Source organism: Camellia sinensis, chromosome 2 (assembly GCF_055761805.1).
Source record: "Camellia sinensis isolate YWXY chromosome 2, ASM5576180v1, whole genome shotgun sequence".
Lineage (NCBI taxonomy): Eukaryota > Viridiplantae > Streptophyta > Magnoliopsida > Ericales > Theaceae > Camellia > Camellia sinensis.
In genome coordinates, this window is record NC_138962.1 from 19,523,935 (window position 1) to 19,541,613 (window position 17,679).

Below are 17,679 nucleotides of genomic sequence, written 5' to 3' on the forward strand. Positions count from 1 at the left end.
TTGATCGGGCGAGCGAGGGTGCTCATTTCATGACCTTCCCCCCTCGTACCCAAGTTTTCGAGCCGAGGCAACTTTGGTGATGACGGACACGTAGCCTTAGGCACGAATCAGGGTTTCCTAAATTTTCCAAAATAAAATATTTAGGTGGCGACTTTGAAATCTGGCAAAGCAGTCCATGTTTGGCGCTTTTTGATTAAAATCGATTTTCCAAAATAATTTGCCAGATTTGGACTCTTTGGTGATTTATCAGTCTTACATTGCACTTTGTGAGATTAGATTCAGAACCGTGACAGGAGTCCGAACTGTAGTAGCTAGAACACAATTCGCGCCTTCTCCGAAAATGGGGGCACGCGGAGCGAGTTCGGGCGGTCTACAAGGTCTTTCTTTGTAAGTATAATCATTTTTCAAGAGCGCATATGTTGGTTCAATGACATGGAGTGGATCCCTCAAATATTCTCGAAGCATCGATACATGAAATACATTGTGCATATGCTCCATTACCGGAGGCAAGGCTACCCGATACATCACAGAATTGATCTTCTCAAGGATCTCATACGGCCCAACATACCTCGGTGCTAACTTGCCTTTTACTCCAAACCGCGTTTGCCCCTTCATTGGAGTTACTTTAATAAACACGTGATCCTCGACTTCATATTCTCTGTTTCTTCTTTGGACATTAGCATAACTCTTTTGCCGGCTCTGTGCAGTTTTCAAACGCTGTTGGATCAATTTCACATTCTCAGTGGTTTCTTGCACAAGTTCCGGTCCTAACAATGGCTTGTCGCCTACCTCAGCCCAACATATCGGAGATCGGCATTTTCTCCCATACAAAGCTTCATAAGGAGCCATTCCAATACTTGAATGGTAGCTGTTGTTATACAAAATTCAGCTAACGGCAAATAGGTCTCCCAATTTCCTTGGAAATCCAACACACACATTCTGAGCATATCTTCCAAAGTTTGGTTAGTCCGTTTAGTTTGACCATCTGTCTGTGGGTGATAGGCACTACTCAACCTCAATTTAGTTCCCAAAGCCTGTTGCAAACTCTACCAAAATCTTGACACAAACTTTGAGTCCCTTTCAGATACAATAGATATTGGCACTCCATGCAACCTCACAATCTCATTCATATAAATATTGGCCAATTTGTCAGCATTGTAAATAGATTTAACAGGTAGAAAATGGGCAGACTTAGTTAAACGATCCACAAGGACCCAAATAGAATCCATGCCTCGAGGAGAGCGAGGTAACCCCACAATGAAGTCCATGGTAATGTGCTCTCATTTCCATTCCGGTATTGGAAGCAACTGTAACAAGCCAGTGGGTCGTTGATGTTCGGCATTAACTTGTTGGCAATGAAAACATCTAGGCACGAAATCTAAAATGCACTTTTTCATTCTAGGCCACCAGAAGTTCTGTTTTAAATCATGATACATCTTTGTATTCCCCGGATGCATGGAAAATTTGGTGCTGTGAGCCTTGGACATAACACGCTTCCTCAAATAAGAGGAATCTGGTACACAAAGTCTATTCTGAAATTTCAACACATTATTCTCAAACACAAACCCTGGCTTCGGTTTTGAATCAAATTCTTCCCCAATCTTTTTCAAGTACTCATCTTCAAGTTGTTTCTGTTTGATTTCTTCAATGATTGCAGATTGAGCGGAAATGGCAGCTAAAATCCCACCTTGCTCTCGCAAAACAATTTCAATCTTATTCTTTTCCAGGTCATCTAGCAATTCTTTTTGACTGGACAGCAAACATGACAAATTCCCAATCGACTTTTGGCTCAAAGCGTCAGCTACAATATTAGCTTTACTTGGATGATACAGAATTTGCAAACATAGTCCTTGATCAATTCCAACCATCTCCTTTGTCTCATATTCAGTTCTTTCTGAGTAAAGAAATACTTGAGGCTTTTGTGATCCGTGTACACCTCACAAGTCGCTCCATACAGATAATGTCGCCAAATCTTTAATGCAAACACTACAGCTGCCAGTTCAAGGTCATGTGTTGGGTAATTCTTTTCATGTGGACGGAGTTGCTGAGAGGCATAAGCAATTACCTTCTCATTCTGCATTAGTACACAACCCAACCCTTTATACGAAGCGTCATTATAAATCTAGAACCCATCAGCACCATTAGGTAGAGTTAAGATTGGTGCAGTCACTAATTTGGTTTTCAACTCTTGGAAGGCCGACTCTCTTTGTTCGTTCCAATCAAAGGGCACATTTTTCTGCGTTAACTAGGCCAATGGCATGGCAAGTTTTGAAAAGTCTTTCACAAATCTGCTGTAGTAACCTGCAAATCCCAGAAAACTTCTAACTTCTGTCACATTTGTCGGTTTAGGCCAGTCCACAATAGCTTCAATTTTCTGAGGGTCAACAGAAATACCATCCTTGTTGATCACATGTCCCAAAAATGCCACACTGTCAGGCCAGAATTCACATTTGGACAATGTGGCGTATAGTTTCTTTTCTCTCAGAATCTGCACAGTAATTCTCAGATGATTCTCATGTTCTTCTCTGTTTTTAGAATAAATCAAAATGTCATCAGTAAACACAACGATAAATTCATCAAGGTATTGTTTGAAAACTCTATTCATTAGGTGCATAAAAGTTGCTGGTGCATTTGTTACCCCAAATGGCATGACTAAAAATTCATAGTGTCCGTATCTAGTTCTGAATACAGTTTTCTCCACATCTTCTACTTTAACTTTCAACTGGTGATACCCGGATCTAAGGTCAATCTTAGAAAACACTTGGGCTCCCTGAAGTTGATCGAACAAGTCATCTATTCAGGGAAAAAGGTATTTGTTCTTGATAGTTACTTTGTTCAATTCCCGATAGTCTATATATAACCTCAAAGATCCATCTTTCTTTTTGACAAATAGGACTGGAGCACCCCAAGGTGAAGTACTTGGACGGATAAATTTCTTATCTAATAGTTCTTGGAGTTGAGTTTTCAATTCCTTCAGTTCTGAGGTTGACATTCTGTAAGGGGTCATAGAAATAGGTTATGTTCCCAGAGTCACTTCAATAGTGAATTCAATTTCTCTATCAACTAAGTCTCCAGGCAAGTCATTCGGAAACACATCGGGAAATTCACAAGCAACAGGAATAGTTTCTACATTAGTACTATCAGATGATGTAGTCAGTATACAACACAAGTAGCCCCTACATCCCTTCCTAAGCAATTTAATAGCTTTTATGGTCGAAACCAAGTATGGGGAAGGAACCACCCCATTCCCAGTAAAACTAAATTCAGGCACACCCAGCGGTCTAAACACAACAGATTTACTTACACAGTCAATAGTAGCACAATATTTAGTCAACCAGTCCATACCCAAGATGCAATCAAAGTGGTCAATACTCAAATGCAGCAAATCAACGTATAATGTCATTTTACCAATCAAAACATCACATGCCGAATATACATATGCACATATCATAGAACCCCCAGATGGTGTAAATACAGACAATAAATAATTAATGGATTCTAAGGGTCTAGTTAGTTCCCGAGAAAAAGCATGCGATACAAATAAATATGTGGAGCCAGAATCAATCAGCACATAGGCATTCTGAGCATAGATAGAAATTATACCTGACACCACAGATTCGGTGTTCTGCACATCACTAGGCACAACTGCAAACACTCTCTCTTGCCTCAACGTTTCATTGTTAGTGTCACCTCTAGCATTGGTTCTTACATTTGATCTTGCTGCAGAAATAGACCCGGCTGAACTTGCCATAGAACGGCTAACCTCATTGGATCTCATCAGGCAATCTCAAACCATGTGGCCAGTCTTGCCCACATCGAAAACACGCACCTGATGTTCGGTAACAAGCACCATTGTGCTTCCTTCCGCAGTCGGTGTAGTTTGGAGTAGATCCGCTACTTTGACTAGAGCTACTGGAAGATCCTATATTTTGCTTCTTTCAAAATGACTGGCCTTTCTTGAAATTAAACCCGGTCCTCTTTCCTTTCCATTCGGTTGTTGGAGTTGTAGTTTGTTTCTTAGCTGCTATTATGGCTTCTGCCATCAATGCCCTGTCGAGCACCTCTACATAAGTAGGTAATTTTAGGACACCCACTCGATCAAATACTTCCAGATCCAGTCCTCCCTCAAACTTCCGTGCTTTTTTGTAATCAGTGTCTACCATGTGCAGAGCAAAACGAGCTAGTTCAGTAAACTTAGCTTCATATTCAGCCACAGACATTCTGCCTTGTTTGAGTTCTGGGAATTCAGAAACTTTTCAGTCCCTGAAGCATTGGGGAAAGTACTTGTTGTAGAATATCTCATTGAATTGTGCCCATGTCATGTCCCCATTGTTATTTCGAACCAACAGCCATCATCTCCGGGCTTCATCCTTTAAGGTGTAAGTAGCCAAAAAGACTTTCTGAGTTGCAGAGCAAGGAAACACTTGAAATAACTTTTCCATTTCCAATAACCAGGTTTCTGCCTTCAATGGTTCAATACCACCCAAGAAGGTCGGCGGCTTCATTTTCATAAATTTCTGAGTCAAATTGATGATGTCATTATTGTCCGGTTCGGCTAGTACTGGTGGAGTCGGAGGAGGTAAAGGTTGTTGTCTTTGTTGTTGCATCATAGTTTCAGTTAATGCTACAAGCATCAGTTCCGTTTGGCTTATACGAGCCTCTAAAGATTTGCTTACATCATTTCCCCTTGCATTCTCTATATTGATAAGGATCACTTCAATTTTATTCGTGGCGAGCTTGGAATGTCAATTTCTACTTAAAAAGTTTTATTATGACTGTGAAACTTGAATTTTTGTTAAAATGATATATGTGTATTGCTACATTGATATGGAAACATTTATATCAATTGAATGCTCTCAAATCCTTCATACATTTATTCTCCTTAACAGTTTGTTATTTTTAATTGTGTAATTTTTTTTTGAGTTCTGCATGTTGAGATAAAATTAACTTTGCATACATTGATTTTTTTTAAACCCTCATAGTATTTTTTTTTACATTACCATTCCAGCAACACCAACGTCTCATTAAGTTTAATTTCTGTTGGTATTATTTTATTTTAATTTTTTTTTTTATTTTGCTGTTTTGATTATCTATTTTTTTGATGCCATTTATCCCTATCATTTTCCTCTTCCTCTCCAGATTCTGACAATGATTTCCTTTTGATAATGTCACATGGGGACAAATTATATGATGCTATGTATTATGGTATTATTTAAGAACTAATTTGATGATTATGTATTTATAGTTTGATATCTTAGTCTCATATCATGTCTCTAATTAAAACTTATTTATTACACATGTGCTAACCTATGTATTTAGAAATGAATTCAGGGAACATGACTTGAGGGAGAGCTTTTCTTACTCCCAAATCAAATCAAAACATCATTGTGTGCCATCATCAAAAGGGAGAGATTGTTAGACTTATTTATTTTGATGATTTATTTAATTATGTTTTTAATTTATTTCGAAGAAAAAAATAGAATCAAAATTTATTTTGATGATTTATTTGAAAGAGAAAAATAGAATCAAAATTTATTTTGTCCCATTATTTTTTACCTAAACATTTATCCTCAATGTTGTTAGAATGTATTTAATATTTGATTAAATCAGGAGTTCAAACAGCCTAAAACAGAAGTTCAAACAGCCCAGCACAGTAGCAGTTCAAAAGGTTCAAAAGGTTCCAGTGGAAGATATTCAAATTTGTAATGATGGAGTGGAAAATATTCAAATTAGTAATGATGGAGTACAACGGCTATAAACAGCTATAAATTCAAATGAATGCAATGGTTATAAACTGTAAGAACCCGAATATAAAGATTTAGTAAATAATTAAATAATAATAAATATTTTATTGTGAATATTTAAGTGCAAATTAAATATTATTGGAGTGTCGTTTATTATTTATAAATAAATAAATAAATAAGTGCCAAATTAGTAAGCATATGTTGATCTAATAATATTTGTATTTTATTTAAATTAATGGAGAGAAAAAAAATAATATAAAACAAAGAATAATTATTTAGAGTTTTGTTTATATATATATATATATATATATATATAACAACCCTAGGGTTCCTAATCAACACTATAGCAGCAGCAGTAGCAGTAGAAACGTGAGGGAGGAAGAGAGAGCAAGAGATAGAAAAGAGAGAGGGAGAGAAATCACCCTTGTGTCTCAACAACTCTCTAAGGTATTAATCAATCTATTCTTGTTCTATTATAATATGTGTTGTTCAAATTGTGAAATTAAATAAATAGATTTATGAAGAAATCAAAATTATATACCAAGAACATATGCTGATAATTACAACTAAATTTCAACAGAAATACACAAAACAATAAAATAGTAAAGAAACCAAACCGAAGCCTGCACGGTAGCAGTTTCCTTAAAACAGATTTCGCCGCCTCACAGGTCGAGTGCTTGAGGAATCCCGGTGTCTGTCTCCCAAGATACGACGGTTAAAACTAGCTACGGCAGAAGCACTTTCTGTCTAGCTTAGCGAACAAAAACAGTGGTAGTACTCTCTCATAGTAGGAACTTTCTAGCAAACTAACTTGTAAAATGGAAACAAAAATTTCTATATTGAAAATTGACAGGAGGGTCTCAATTTATACATATATAGGGGAGAGAGGAAGAGCCACCAGCCTTTTTGGCTAGTCATTAAAGCCCTTTTAACCAGGATCCATAACCCCTTTCCAGAAAGATGAAAAGTTTGGATGCCCAAAGGATTCACACCCTTTAGCCAAGAAAAAGGATTTAAATACCCTTTAAAATCTCATTCATGAATATAACATCATGAGGCAATTTCTTAGCAATTTCTTATTTAAATCTTAATGGTTTTTGGCCCACTTGGACCCAACACAATAAATGGTTGGAACCCACTTTAATATTAAATTAAAGTCACCAAAAAACATTTTTTCCAACAATCCCCCACATGAATAAAAATTGAGCGAATGACTCAACAAACGGACACCGTTCAACAATAATGACTCAGAGAGAGAGTACAACGAACTAACCCCGACATCAGAGAAGGTAGCTTTTGGATTTGAACCTCTCCTAGTGAAAACCTATCGAGTTTACTAGCTGATCAGTGAATATGACATCTTGAACTGCTCTGTCGTTTATGTAAACTGAGATAATAGATCTCACACAGGAATTACTTCTACCACCATTCTGTTCTCACTGGTGTGCCCTGTATGGCCTTGGGCACTAGCCTGGTTCAACGAGTGGTTTCAAAGAATCTTGGCCTGCCCAATTCTTCTAGAAGCGGCCTCACTTCACACTCACATAGGTTACTCTACTTGAGTATCCTACAATACTCAGCTCAACAGCTTAACACACAAGAGTCATTAAAAGCTCAGCTTAACCTCTACACTTGCAGGTATCACTGATAGAAGGAATGACTGGAGGTTTAACCTCCTTAGTGACATACCACCGTTACACGCAATTAGGTTGTCCCATTGAACCTAGATCTTGGGATCTCCAGTCAACTAGGTTGGGTTTCCATTCCGATAACTTCCAAAGGCCTCAACCCCATTCCTTTTGACAACGTCTCGACTAACACTCGATTTAACCCTTTGGTTAGCAGATCCGCAAAGTTGTCTTTAGACTTTACAAAGTCTAAAGAGACAACTCCATTCGAGAGTAGTTGTCGTATGGAATTATGTCTACGACGGATATGTCTAGACTTTCCATTATACATATTACTCTATGCCCTACCAATTGCAGATTGACCATCACAATGAATATAAATAGCTGGCACAGGTTTAGACCAACGTGGAATATCTTCAATGAAATGGCGAAGCCATTCAGCTTCTTCTGTTGCTTTATCCAAAGCAATAAACTCGGATTCCATCATTGATCTAGATATACACGTTTGCTTGGAAGATTTCCAACACACGGCTGCCCCACAAAGAGTGAACACATATCCACTAGTGGACTTTAAGTCCTTTATATCTGATATCCAATTTGCGTCACTATAGCCTTTAAGCACCGCTAGATATCGAGTATAATGCAGCCTATAATCCCAAGTGTAGCGTAAATACCTTAACACTCGCACAATGCCCTTCCAATGAGAAGCATCGGGATTACTTGTGTATCTACTAAGCCTGCTAACCGAGTAAGCTATATCCGGCCTAGTACAACTCATCAAATACATTAAACTTCCAATTACCCGAGAATATTCTAACTGAGAGACACTTTCTTTATTATTCTTGGTAAAATGTAAACTTAAGTCTACAGGTGTCGATGACACTTGTATCTGATCCACTAAACTTCTCAAGTATCTTATCAACATAATGAGACTGAGAAAGTACAATTCCGCCAGATATGTTGGTAATCTTAGTTCCCATAATAACATCTTCAATGCCCATATCCTTCATGTCAAACTTAGTTTAACAACTACTTGGTAGTTTTGATCATCTCATCATTACTACCAACAATGAGTAAGTCATCAACGTATAGATACAAAATGACATAACCCCTATCAGTATCTTTAACATATGCGTATTTGTCACACTCATTGATTCTAACCCACTTGACAACATTACGTTGTCAAACTTCTCATGCCATTGTTTAGGCGCTTGCTTCAAACCATACAACGATTGGGCAAGTTTACAGACTTTCTTGCTTTGCCCTGGAGCTGAAAACCCTTCAGGTTGCTCCATGTAGATTTCTTCATTCAAATCTCCATTTAAAAAAGCTGTCTTTACATCCATCTGGTGTATCTCCAGATTGCGCAAAGCTGCTAACGCAATCACCATGCGAATGGATGTTATCCTAGTTACAGGTGAGTACATATCAAAGTAATCTAGGCCTTCTCGTTGCCTGTACTCTTTGATAACGAGCCTTGCCTTATACTTGTCAAAAGACCCATCGGCCTTCACCTTTCTTTTAAAAAACCATTTGCAGCCTAAAGGCATACAACTTGGAGGTAAATCTACCAACTCCCAGGTGTGGTTCTGTAAGATGGAGTCAATCTCACTTTTGATCACTTCTTTCCATAAAGGACTCTCAAGAGAAGTCACAGCTTCGTGAAAAGTTTGAGGTTCGTTCTCAACTATATAAGTCAAAAAGTCTGGATCAAGAGACTTGGACATCCTAGCCCTTTTACTCCTTCTAGGCTGATCATCACCTTGATTCTCAACTTGATCATCAAAATGATCATCATCACTAGCAAACTCACCAAATTGCTCCAAAACCTCGGAACCTCTTCTTAGGTTCGGCAAAAAAAAAATGTCTTCAAAGAAACATGTATTCCTTGACTCCATGATGGTATTCTTGTGTATATCTGAAATTTCAGACTTATATACAAGAAACCGATATACACTACTATTATGTGCATAACCAATGAATATACAATCCACGGATTTCGGGCCTATCCTGACCCATTTGGGTGTAGGAATCGCCACAATTGCAAGACACCCCCACATGCATAAGAATTTATAAGAAGGCTTAACACCTTTTCATAACTCATACGAGATCTTGTCCACTTCGCTTCAACACAAGTTTCACGCTTGTGTTTCATCAGAACGACCTTGTCGGACTCAAAAAACCATGCGAAAAACATGTTTACTGAGAAGAGACCTTGAGACAAGATTCTAACGAATGTCCAGAACATACAGGACTTCGTTCAAGGTTAGCTCTTTTCCTGAGATTAACTTCAGGACCACATTTCCCTCAACAAATGAGGTAGTAGAGTTTTCCATAAACAACTTCTTATCATTTGTAGCCGGTTCGAAAGTTGTAAACAGCTCCTTCTTAGAGCAGATGTGGCGTGTAGCCCTAGTAAACTAAAACCCCTCGCTACCACAGTTGTAGCACTTCCCAAAGAACCAATAACCAGGTTCCTGCAGCTTGTATGCCAGCTTCTTTTGCAACACCACCCCTTGGCCCCAGCTTAGAGCCCTTGTTCAAGGGGGGCTTCTTCCTTACCCCAGAAGATTTGCCATGCTCAATGACATTGGCCTTCATTGAGAAGGTACTCCCTCCTTTCTTTCTATTATCCTCCTCAATTTGGAGTCGGATAATTAAGTCTTCTTTGTAGAATTTATACAAAGTCTTAAACAAATCCTTGTGTCACAATGATTATGAAACTCTCAAAATCATATCACAGTAAATATATTCCCAAAATGTCATCAACTGAATTAAGCACCCAAATATATTTGGTCCAACCTATCACTCTGAAGCCAACAGTCTTACTATTAGGAAACACAAATCTAGTGTTCAATAGTCTACTATTTGGAACTTCATAACATGGCCAGTAGTCTTATCACTAGGAATCACTAATTTCTCAGCATGTGGTCAGTAGACTTTCTACTACTAGGCATCACAATGTCTGAACCTGTGATCAGTAGTCACTTTACTATTAGGAATCACAACGTCCTGACATAGGATCGATTTACTAGGAATCATCATGTCTTGACATATGACCAGTAGCCTCTCCACTACTAGGAACCATGATGTCTTGACATGTGATCAGTAATCTATTCACTACTAGGAACCACAATCTCATAAATGTGTAGCCAGTGGTCTAACACCACTTAGGAACCACTAGTTTTCTATCTCTGTGATCAGTGATCTTGTACTCACTAGGAGCCACCAATTTAAGAATATGTTTGGAATTTAAAAATCCAAAAAATATTCACCCACTATAACAGGTTGTCTTATCTTTGCTTTCAAACAAAGTCACATAGCAATCATAAATGCTATAAATAACACAAGGATACCATACTAATTGCCTCTGATCAATTCAGAGATATTTTTATGCAATCTTATGATTTCCTTTAATCATACTTGATCTCTCAAGATCTTCCTTTAAGAATCTCATGAGGCAAAGGTTGTCAAGTGGAACAACATTTCTGTTTGTCACCTTTTGAAGCCATTTCTGAAACATCACAACAGAATTTCACTTCTGTGATTTCAGAAAATAAACTTAACCCTTAGAAAATCCCTCAGATGGAAATTTAATTCAAAACTAGTCTCACTATTTAACCTAGAATCGAACATGGTCAGGAATGTTCCCATGAAGACTGGAGGGGTCACATCGGTCCCACTTAAAACCCAGTTAACCTTTTGACAAAACATCCAAGAGCATGTTGACTCCTAGTCCATAGGAAACAATTTTAAAATTAAGATTTCTAGGGGATAAACCAGGTTAAAACCGATTTCCAAGCAAATAAAATTTGCTTCCAGAATTACACCACTCATAAAAGTTAATCGGTACTCCCGAAACTAGGCCCATGAAAGTTAACCGGTACTCCCGGAACTGAGCCCATGATTTCTGAATAAATATCAGAGATATTTTAGCTAATGCTAAAATTGGATTTCTTTTCTCAAAACCAAAACACTTTGGACATAATCAGATTATAACCAAAGACTTTCTCCAAACACGATTTTCCAACACTTTGGGAATAAAATGATTAAACCCAAAGACTTCCTCAAACTCCAAAAGTTTGAAACCAAATCCGTCTTAGTTGTCATTTCTGAACAAATAAGAACTACTCTTTAGCCAAAGCTAAAACTTTGGTTTCTATCACAGAAAACCAAACCAAGTTCCAAACTTACAAGCAATTTAAAAAATTGCTATAACAATTACACGCATATAAAATGCTTCTAACAAAACAAGCAAATAAAACTTGCTACCACAAATTGATAAACAAACCAACTAAATCTCACGCAAAACATGCTTCAAAAAATTTTTAAAAAAAAAATAGCCAATCCATAAGGATTCTATTTAGTCCAAAAGCCTTTCCACGCTTAGGTATTCCTATTCAACACAAAAGTTAGTAGTCCAAACATTTTTGTTTTTACATCCCAAATACTATTCATTTGGTTTTATATTTGTTTTTCCATTCCCTTTCGCGTAAGTATTCTTGTAAAGAAAGTTAGCAGAAAAAAAAACCACAACAAAATACAAACAAATAATCTAAGCAAAAAATAAATATAATAAATAATTAAAACCATCTAGCCAACTATTTATAAAATTAACCAATGAATTAAAATGCCAATTTAATTAAAACTTTAAAATAAAGTTCAATACTCATGAGTTATGAATGAAATTAATTCATAATAAACATTTAAACTAATAACTCCAAATAAATAAGTTAAATTCAAAGTTAATGCACCCAATTAAATAATTCAGATTAATGCACCAAATTAGATAATTTAGATTAATGCACCCAAATAAATAATTCACATTAATGCACCCAATTAAATTCAAATTAATCATGTACACAATTCAAAAAAAAAAACTTTATAACTCCAAATACATTAAATTATGTAATCTAGTCTAGAAATAATAAGAATGTAACAAATTAAAAACTAGAATAGAATTAGCATGTCAAAATTACAACATCCATAAATTATATTTTATAACCTTAAAATTCATGCAAATCATGGTAGGGGAATGATGAACCATACGTATAAAACAAGATCATACTAATACATTTAAGTATGCAAATTATGATAGAGCATTCTAATTAACCTAAGCAATTGGAGAATAACATTGCATAATTTACAATCATTGAAATAGTGAGCAATTCTGCAACAGTTCCTAGTAACATTATATAAAACTAACCTAATTGTCTATATAAATCTATTCGATCAATTTCATAGAAAATATATATAAAAAAAAAATCTATTTTAAGCTTGTTGTTCAAATTATGAAATTAAATAAATAGAGTTGTGAAGAAATCAAAATTATATACCAAGAACATATGCTGATAATTATAACTAAATTTCAACAGAAATACACAAAACAATAAAATGGTAAAGAAACCAAACCGAAGCCTGCACGGTAGCAATTTCCTTAAAACAAATTTCGCCGCCTCACAGGTCGAGTGCTTGAGGAATCCCGGCGTCTGTCTCCCAGGATACGACGGTTAAAACCAGCTATGGCAAAAGCACTTTCTGTCTAGCTTAGCGAACAAAAACAGTGGCAGCACTCTCTCATAGTAGGAACTTTCTGGCAAACTGACTTGTAAAATGGAAGCAAAAATTTCTATATTGAAACTTGACAGGAGGGTCTCAATTTATACATGTATAGGGGAGAGAGGAAGAGCCACCAGCCTTTATTGCTAGTCATTAAAGCCCCATTAACCAATATCCATTACCCCTTTCCAGAAAGATGAAAAGTTTGGATGCCCAAAGGATTCACACCCTTTAGCCAAGAAAAAGGATTTAAATACCCTTTAAAATCCCATTCATGAATCTAACATCATGAGGCAATTTCTTGGCAATTTCTTATTCAAATCTTAATGATTTTTGGCCCACTTGGACCCAACACAATAAATGGTTGGGACCCACTTTAATATTTAATTAAAGTCACCACACTTTAATATTAAATTAAAGTCACCAAAAAACATTTTTTCCAACAATATGTTGTTTACATAGTTATGGTGCTTGTGGGTGTTGTGAGTTGGTGGAAGAAAAAGGAATGGATTGGCTAATTGGGATAGTATTTTAAAAATTTTAATTGAATTCATAAAGTTGCTCCTAAGAATATTAATCTACCAGCAAACTTTAGAAATCATGAAACCATATCGAAAAATGAATTTTGAACTAAAATTTTTACAGTAGATCAATTACATATTGAATTGTATATCTGAATTTTTTCATAATTTTTGGGAGTCAAAATCCATATAAACTGATGCATTCAAACCTGTCCAGAAAAATGGTTTAAACAGTAAATTCGGGAGTGTTGTTCTCTTTGGGTATAAATCCGAAAATTATCAAATCAGCGTCATTAGAACTGGTTACAAGTCTGGCTTCTTACATTTTGGCCTTGCGTTGATTGCTTTTGTATACTAAGATAACCATTAATTTATTTAAAATGCTGCAAAAAACGACCTGTTCGGGTATAATTAATTGTAAATAATTATTTTGATAAGCAAATCAAGTAAAACCAATTGGGTTTGAAACTTATGATATATTAGTTGATATCTGCAGGGTTTTGGAATTTTTCGAATAGCGTAGAGTGGGTTTTTAATTTTCAGAGTTAGTGAACAGTTCGGGAAAACCTATCAAAAATTCTATTTTATCTCAAAGTCACATTTAATTAAGTTCCGACCGGAACCCATGTCTTGGGTGATTTTAGACCTTGAAGAACATGAATTTAGGTAATATTTAAGAGTAACGGTGAGTTGGGTTGAGCCGTGTTAGTGCGCTTTAGTTGAGGTTACTTAGTTCCTATTCTTTAGTATTTTTAAATTAGTAGTGACGTGTAGTTTTTATACTTGGTTCAGGGCACTAGTTGGACTTTTACACTCTATTCGAGGATTACATTATTTCATTTCCAGGTGAGTAGTTTCATGCTACATATTTTTATAAATATTCCCTTACCCTGAACTGTTGTTAAATTAAATTGTTGTTTCATGACTAAATTGTTTTGATAAGTTATTATATTATCAATGTAATCAAATTATTTCTGAAATATGTGTGAACTTGGCATACTATAAACTATTTGTTTTGATCTCATGTTTATAATGATGAACTATCATGTTTTGTGAAACTGATGTGTATTGATTACTAGGACCATCTGTGTATTTAGTCTTGGGAAATTATTCCACTGTGTGTAGTGACTTTGGCCACTAGGGAACAGATCCGGGTTGGGCCGTGATGACTCTAGTGCTCAACGATTGTAAGGAAAAGACCTAGGTTAAGCTAGGTGGTGACCTTCAATCGAATCGTCTTTGAGAAAAGGCCCAGGTTGCCACCCTGAGGATGACTCTTAGTTCGGTATTGGATCCAACGGGGCTTATAGCCTTGAGAACTGTATGGTATGTTACTGTTTATTTTCTTGGTACCTAGAAAATTATTGGTGTTCATGTTGTAATATGTTTTAAGTGAAAAATGTCATTTATCATGTTCTCGAGAGACATGAGGATTTTAACTGTTGAACTGTGGAACCTTCTTTTTGAAACAGATTATCTTTACCAAACTGTATGCCAATCTAGTTCCTATGATATATATCTTATTTTGGAATTGATCCCTATTTTCAAAAATGTATATATTATCCATGTTGCTGCTCACTGAGCTATCAGCTGACTTAGTTGTTTACCATTTCCAGGTGTAAGAAGGACTTAGAGTGGACTCATGGCATAGCGGGGACTCAATTGCATGGATCTCTAGGACATTCATTTATTTTGTTTTAGACTGTTATGTCAAGTTTGTGCATATTTATATTCATTTTTATTGAGGTTCATTTAGGATTATTTTGATATGTAGGTTGTTTTTATCCTATAAGTTTGGATAGTATTGATTACGGTTGATTTTGCCGTTTATACTTGTGGCATGACACTGGATTGAGTTTTGGTTATTTATTAATGGACTATTTTATAGTTATTCAATGTGTATGGTTTCGTATTTAGGCTTACGTGTGCCTTGGTCTAAGGCCCTGTGGGCCATGGCCGGTCATACCCGGGTTTGGGATGTGACAATTGTGGTATCAAAGCTGTAGTTTATCGAGTTATATATCTTGCATTTCATCATTTAGACGAGATCCGAGTCCCTATAGTCCTTAGTAGTGTATGGTTAAGTTAGTTTTGTTTAAGCTTGTATTGATCTTTCTTGATTTCATTTTAAAGGTTATGAGCTGGTACCTAGATATTTACACGGATCGTCTATTCCTTGTGAGCCTTTGATGTTTGTATTACCGTGTCTACTCCATTCGGAGAAATAGTAGTGTTAGGGGATATTTGTAGATCTTGTGAGATAGAGTTAGATGGTAGAATTTTTCCAGTGGATTTGGTTTCTTTAGAGATGAAGGATTTTAATGTGATTTTGAGAATGGATTGGTTGACGAAGCATCATGCCTCTATTGATTGTTTTAGAAAGAGGATAGTTTTTGCTATGCCAGGGCAACATGAGTTTTTCTTTTAGGGAGATGGGAAAGGGTCTTCTATTTGTTTTATTTCTTCCATTCAGGCTAACTGAATGTCGAGAAAAGTGTGTCATGGTTATTTAGCTTGTGTAGTGAGTACCGAATAGCCATGGCAGAGGTTAGAGCAGTTACCTATAGTGAGGGAATTTGTTGATGTTTTTCCAGAGGATCTACCTTGACTTCCTCCAGATCGTATGGTAGAATTTTCCATTAACTTGGTCCCTAACACAACACTTATTTCTAAAGCGCTCTATAGAATGGCACCGTTAGGCCTAGTGTTTCACCTTGGGGAGCACATGTGTTGTTTGTAAAGAAAAAGGATGGGTCTATGAGATTATGTATTGATTATAAGGAACTGAACAAAGTCACAGTGAAGAATAGATATCCTTTGCCACGCATTGATGATCTATTTGACCAATTGCACAGAGCTTAAGTATTCTCTAAGATTGACTTGAGGTCAGGCTATCACCGGTGAAGGTAAGGGATAAAGATGTTCCTAAGACCGCTTTTAGAACCCATTATGGGCATTATGAGTTCTTGGTGATGCCTTTTGGTCTCACAAATGCACCAGCCGCATTCATGGATTTGATGAACAGAGTATTCAAACCCCGACTAGATAAATTTGTGGTAGTGTTTATTGATGACATTCTAATTTATTCAAGGAGTAAGAAGGAGCATGAGCAGCATTTGAGGGTAGTACTACAAATCCTTAGGGAGAAGAGACTGTATGTAAAATTTAAGAAGTGTGAATTTTGGTTGAGTAGTGTATCCTTTTTGGGTCATGTGGTGAGTAAAGACGGGGTATCTGTGGATAGCTCGAAGATGGCAACAATTTTTGATTGGCCACGACCTACTTCTGTGACAGAGGTATGTAGCTTTCTAGGGCTTGCTGGATATTACAGACAGTTTGTGGAAGGATTCACCCGTATTGTTTTGCCACTTACCAATCTCACCAGGAAAGGGGTAAAGTTTGAGTGGAATAATGATTGTGAGTGTAGCTTCCAAGAGTTTAAACAGAGATTGACATCAGCTCCAATCATTTCCTTACCTATAGACGGTGGTGATTTTTTGATTTATAGTGATGCTTCACGACAGGGTTTAGGATGTGTGCTCATGCAGCATGGGAAGGTGATTGCTTATGCGTCACGACAGTTGAAAGTACATAAGAGAAATTATCCTACGCACGACTTGGAGTTAGCAACAGTGATTTTCGCTCTTAAGATCTGGTGACATTATTTGTATGGAGAGTCATGTGAGATTTACACTGATCATAAGAGTTTGAAGTATATTTTCACACAAAATGAACTAAATTTGAGGCAAAGAAGATGGCTTGAGTTACTAAAAGATTATGATGTGAATATTTTATATCATCTGGGGAAGGCAAATGTGGTTGCAGATGCCTTAAGTAGGAAGGTCGCAGTTGGAGAAGGTCGCAGTTGGAGATGTAGTTGCTTTGTCTATTGAGAGTTGTTTAGTGGAAGACATGAGACGTTTGAGGCTTGAGGTTGTTACGCCTGGTGATAGGGCTTATTATAGTCAATTGACAGTTCAGCCAACCTTGAGAGAACGGATTCGTTTAGCTCAGGAGATTGACCCCCAGTGTGAGCGTATTAAAGGAGAGATGGCAGAGGGTAAGCATGTAGACTTTGTGGTTAGTGATGATGGGTTGCTTAGATTCCGTAGCCGAATTTGTGTTCCTGCTTGTGGTGATTTGAGGAAGGAGATTATGACGGAGACACATAGTTCTAGTTACAGCATTCATCCTAGAAGCACTAAGATGTATTGGATTTTCATGAAC

General features: G+C 36.7%; 1 protein-coding gene across 1 annotated transcript; it reads right to left on the reverse strand.

The window, feature by feature from the left end:
• Positions 1–3,016: 3,016 nt before the first annotated feature.
• On the reverse strand, positions 3,017–3,751 carry LOC145811162 (uncharacterized). The gene has a single exon (XM_082907555.1). The coding sequence runs from the start codon at positions 3,749–3,751 to the stop codon at positions 3,017–3,019; it is 735 nt and encodes a 244-aa protein (XP_082763681.1).
• Between the last annotated feature and the right edge of the window lie 13,928 nt (positions 3,752–17,679).

What these genes read in the sequence shown, in the direction of transcription:
- LOC145811162 (XM_082907555.1), bottom strand. Translation starts at nt 3,751, where the DNA reads ATGGCAAGTTCAGCCGGGTCTATTTCTGCAGCAAGATCAAATGTAAGA.